This window comes from Ursus americanus, chromosome 17 (genome assembly GCF_024610735.1).
Source record: "Ursus americanus isolate L20-20 chromosome 17, mUrsAme1.1.p, whole genome shotgun sequence".
Lineage (NCBI taxonomy): Eukaryota > Metazoa > Chordata > Mammalia > Carnivora > Ursidae > Ursus > Ursus americanus.
The window spans coordinates 57,418,059-57,420,215 of NC_142143.1; the positions used below are offsets into that span (position 1 = coordinate 57,418,059).

The 2,157-nt window shown below is 34.7% G+C and overlaps 1 protein-coding gene across 1 annotated transcript; it reads left to right on the forward strand.

The window, feature by feature from the left end:
* Positions 1 to 639: 639 nt before the first annotated feature.
* On the forward strand, positions 640 to 1,543 carry LOC123787117 (olfactory receptor 6C2-like). The gene is given in 2 exon segments (XM_045789566.1): positions 640 to 1,136; positions 1,138 to 1,543. Coding segments are annotated over 2 exon segments (903 nt in total).
* The last annotated feature ends 614 nt before the right edge of the window (positions 1,544 to 2,157 follow it).

Genomic DNA, 2,157 nt, shown 5'->3' on the forward strand with positions numbered 1-2,157 from the left:
TACCAGGCATCTTGTGTTGATTTGGAATATATTAAAAGGGTTTCTTTTAGCTCTATATCCCCTTCCTCATTCTTCTGCATTTGAAAACTTGAAATATATTCAGAAGACATTGACTTGCGTTTGGGACAATATCTGCTCCTTCCCCCAAGCTTTGATATGCTGCCTTGAGTCCCTTGGCGTGGATTTGTGGGAAAGAGTTGCATGAGAAAATTCACTCTGACTAGAGAAACTTGGAATTCCAACCTGTCACAAGGTTTCTTCTGCAGCCACTAAAATTACATTAACATTTTGGGTGGTTTCTTTTTACTTTTACCTATGGCAAATGCCTCCATCTTTATTACTTCTGCCTTAGATGAGAGAAGTTGAGAGAAATATCTCTTTCATGAAGAATGTATTATTTTATGTACTTTATTTTGTTTAGGTTTCTTTGGATCTTCCGGATCTTCAGATCCCTGAGATTTTTTAAGATTATGATTCTGTTATGAATTTGGTTTGTTTTGATTCTAGAGGTCAAAGCAACAGAGGGTGACTCTCCACACTCTAGCAAGATAGGATATTGTATTTCTTGCCTTTGATACTTCTCTATTTAGTTGAAATTTCTCTGAACTTTTCTTAAACTCATAAAGAAAATGGAAGTCAATGATGAGAAATCAGACAATAACAACCTTCATTCTCCTCGGACTGACAGAGGACCCTCAACTTCAGATTCCAATTTTTATGTTTCTATTTCTCACTTACATGTTCAGTATAACTGGGAATCTGACCATCATATTGCTCACTTTGGTCGACTTACACCTCAAAACACCCATGTACTTTTTCCTACAGAATTTTGCTTTATTAGAAATTTCATTCACATCTGCTTGTATCCCTAGATATTTATACAACATAGCAACAGGTGACAGATCAATAACTTATAGTATCTGTGTCATTCAAGTGTTTTTTATTGATGCATTTGGGGTAACAGAATTTTTTCTTTTGGCCATCATGTCTTATGACCGCTATGTAGCCATCTGCAAACCCCTGCATTATGTAACCATCATGAACAACAAGGTCTGTGGAAAATCTGTCCTCTGCTGCTGGACAGCTGGTGTGTTGATCATACTCCCACCACTTATCATGATAGTAAATCTAGAATTCTGACTCGAATGTAATTGATTATTTCTTCTGTGATTCATCTCCTATCTTGAAGATTTCATGCTCAGATATGTGGCTTTTAGAGCAGATGGTGATAACCTGTGCTGTATTGGCCTTCATCACAACCCTTCTGTGTGTTGTTCTGTCCTACGTATACATTATCAAGACCATTCTAAGATTCCCCTCTGCCCAGCAAAGAAAAGGGGCCTTTTCCACCTGTTCTTCTCACATGATTGTTGTTTCCATCACATATGGAAGTTGTATCTTCATCTATGTCAAACCTTCAGCAAAGGAATCAGTGGCTATTAATAAGAGTGTGACTGTGCTAATGACGTCCATAGCTCCCATGTTGAACGAAGAGGTAGAAATTGCAATAATGAGGGGAAAATTACATATTTGCCTAAGATAGGAAGAAGAACCCAAGCATCATTTTGTTCCTTGGTTTGGGTGTTTTGATTAAGGTATTAAAAAGATTGTGATATTTTAAGGTAAATAAATGTGACAAACTATATATTCAATTGTACAAGTTTTGTATTTAATGTTTGTATTTCTGTGTTATTTATAATATATAGGTCTACTTGTAGAAGGAAAACCTAAAAGCGTATGTTTCAAAATATTTGCTATCTCTGTTACAATATTTCACATTCTTTTCCCCATTTTACATATCACACAAAATTTTTCTAGTTTATAAATTATTCATATAATAAAAACAGATAAAGAATAAATACAAGATCTTATAATTTTCAACTGTCTTCGAATGTATGAAAATAAATAAACTTAAGTTAGACTGATACTTTAAATTTTGTTCCGGCAGTCTGTAATGGATTTATTGACACTCTTTTCTCTGAGGACATTCTCATTACTGATTATTGTTAGGGGTTTTTTGTTTTTACCACTTCAATACAGAGAAGATGCATTAGTACCTTTTGAGTGTATGTTACAAAAGACCTTCTCATCTTTCAACTTAATGATAAATCACAAATGTCAAACTGATAGTGTAAAAACCTCTCAGCCCAGAGGATT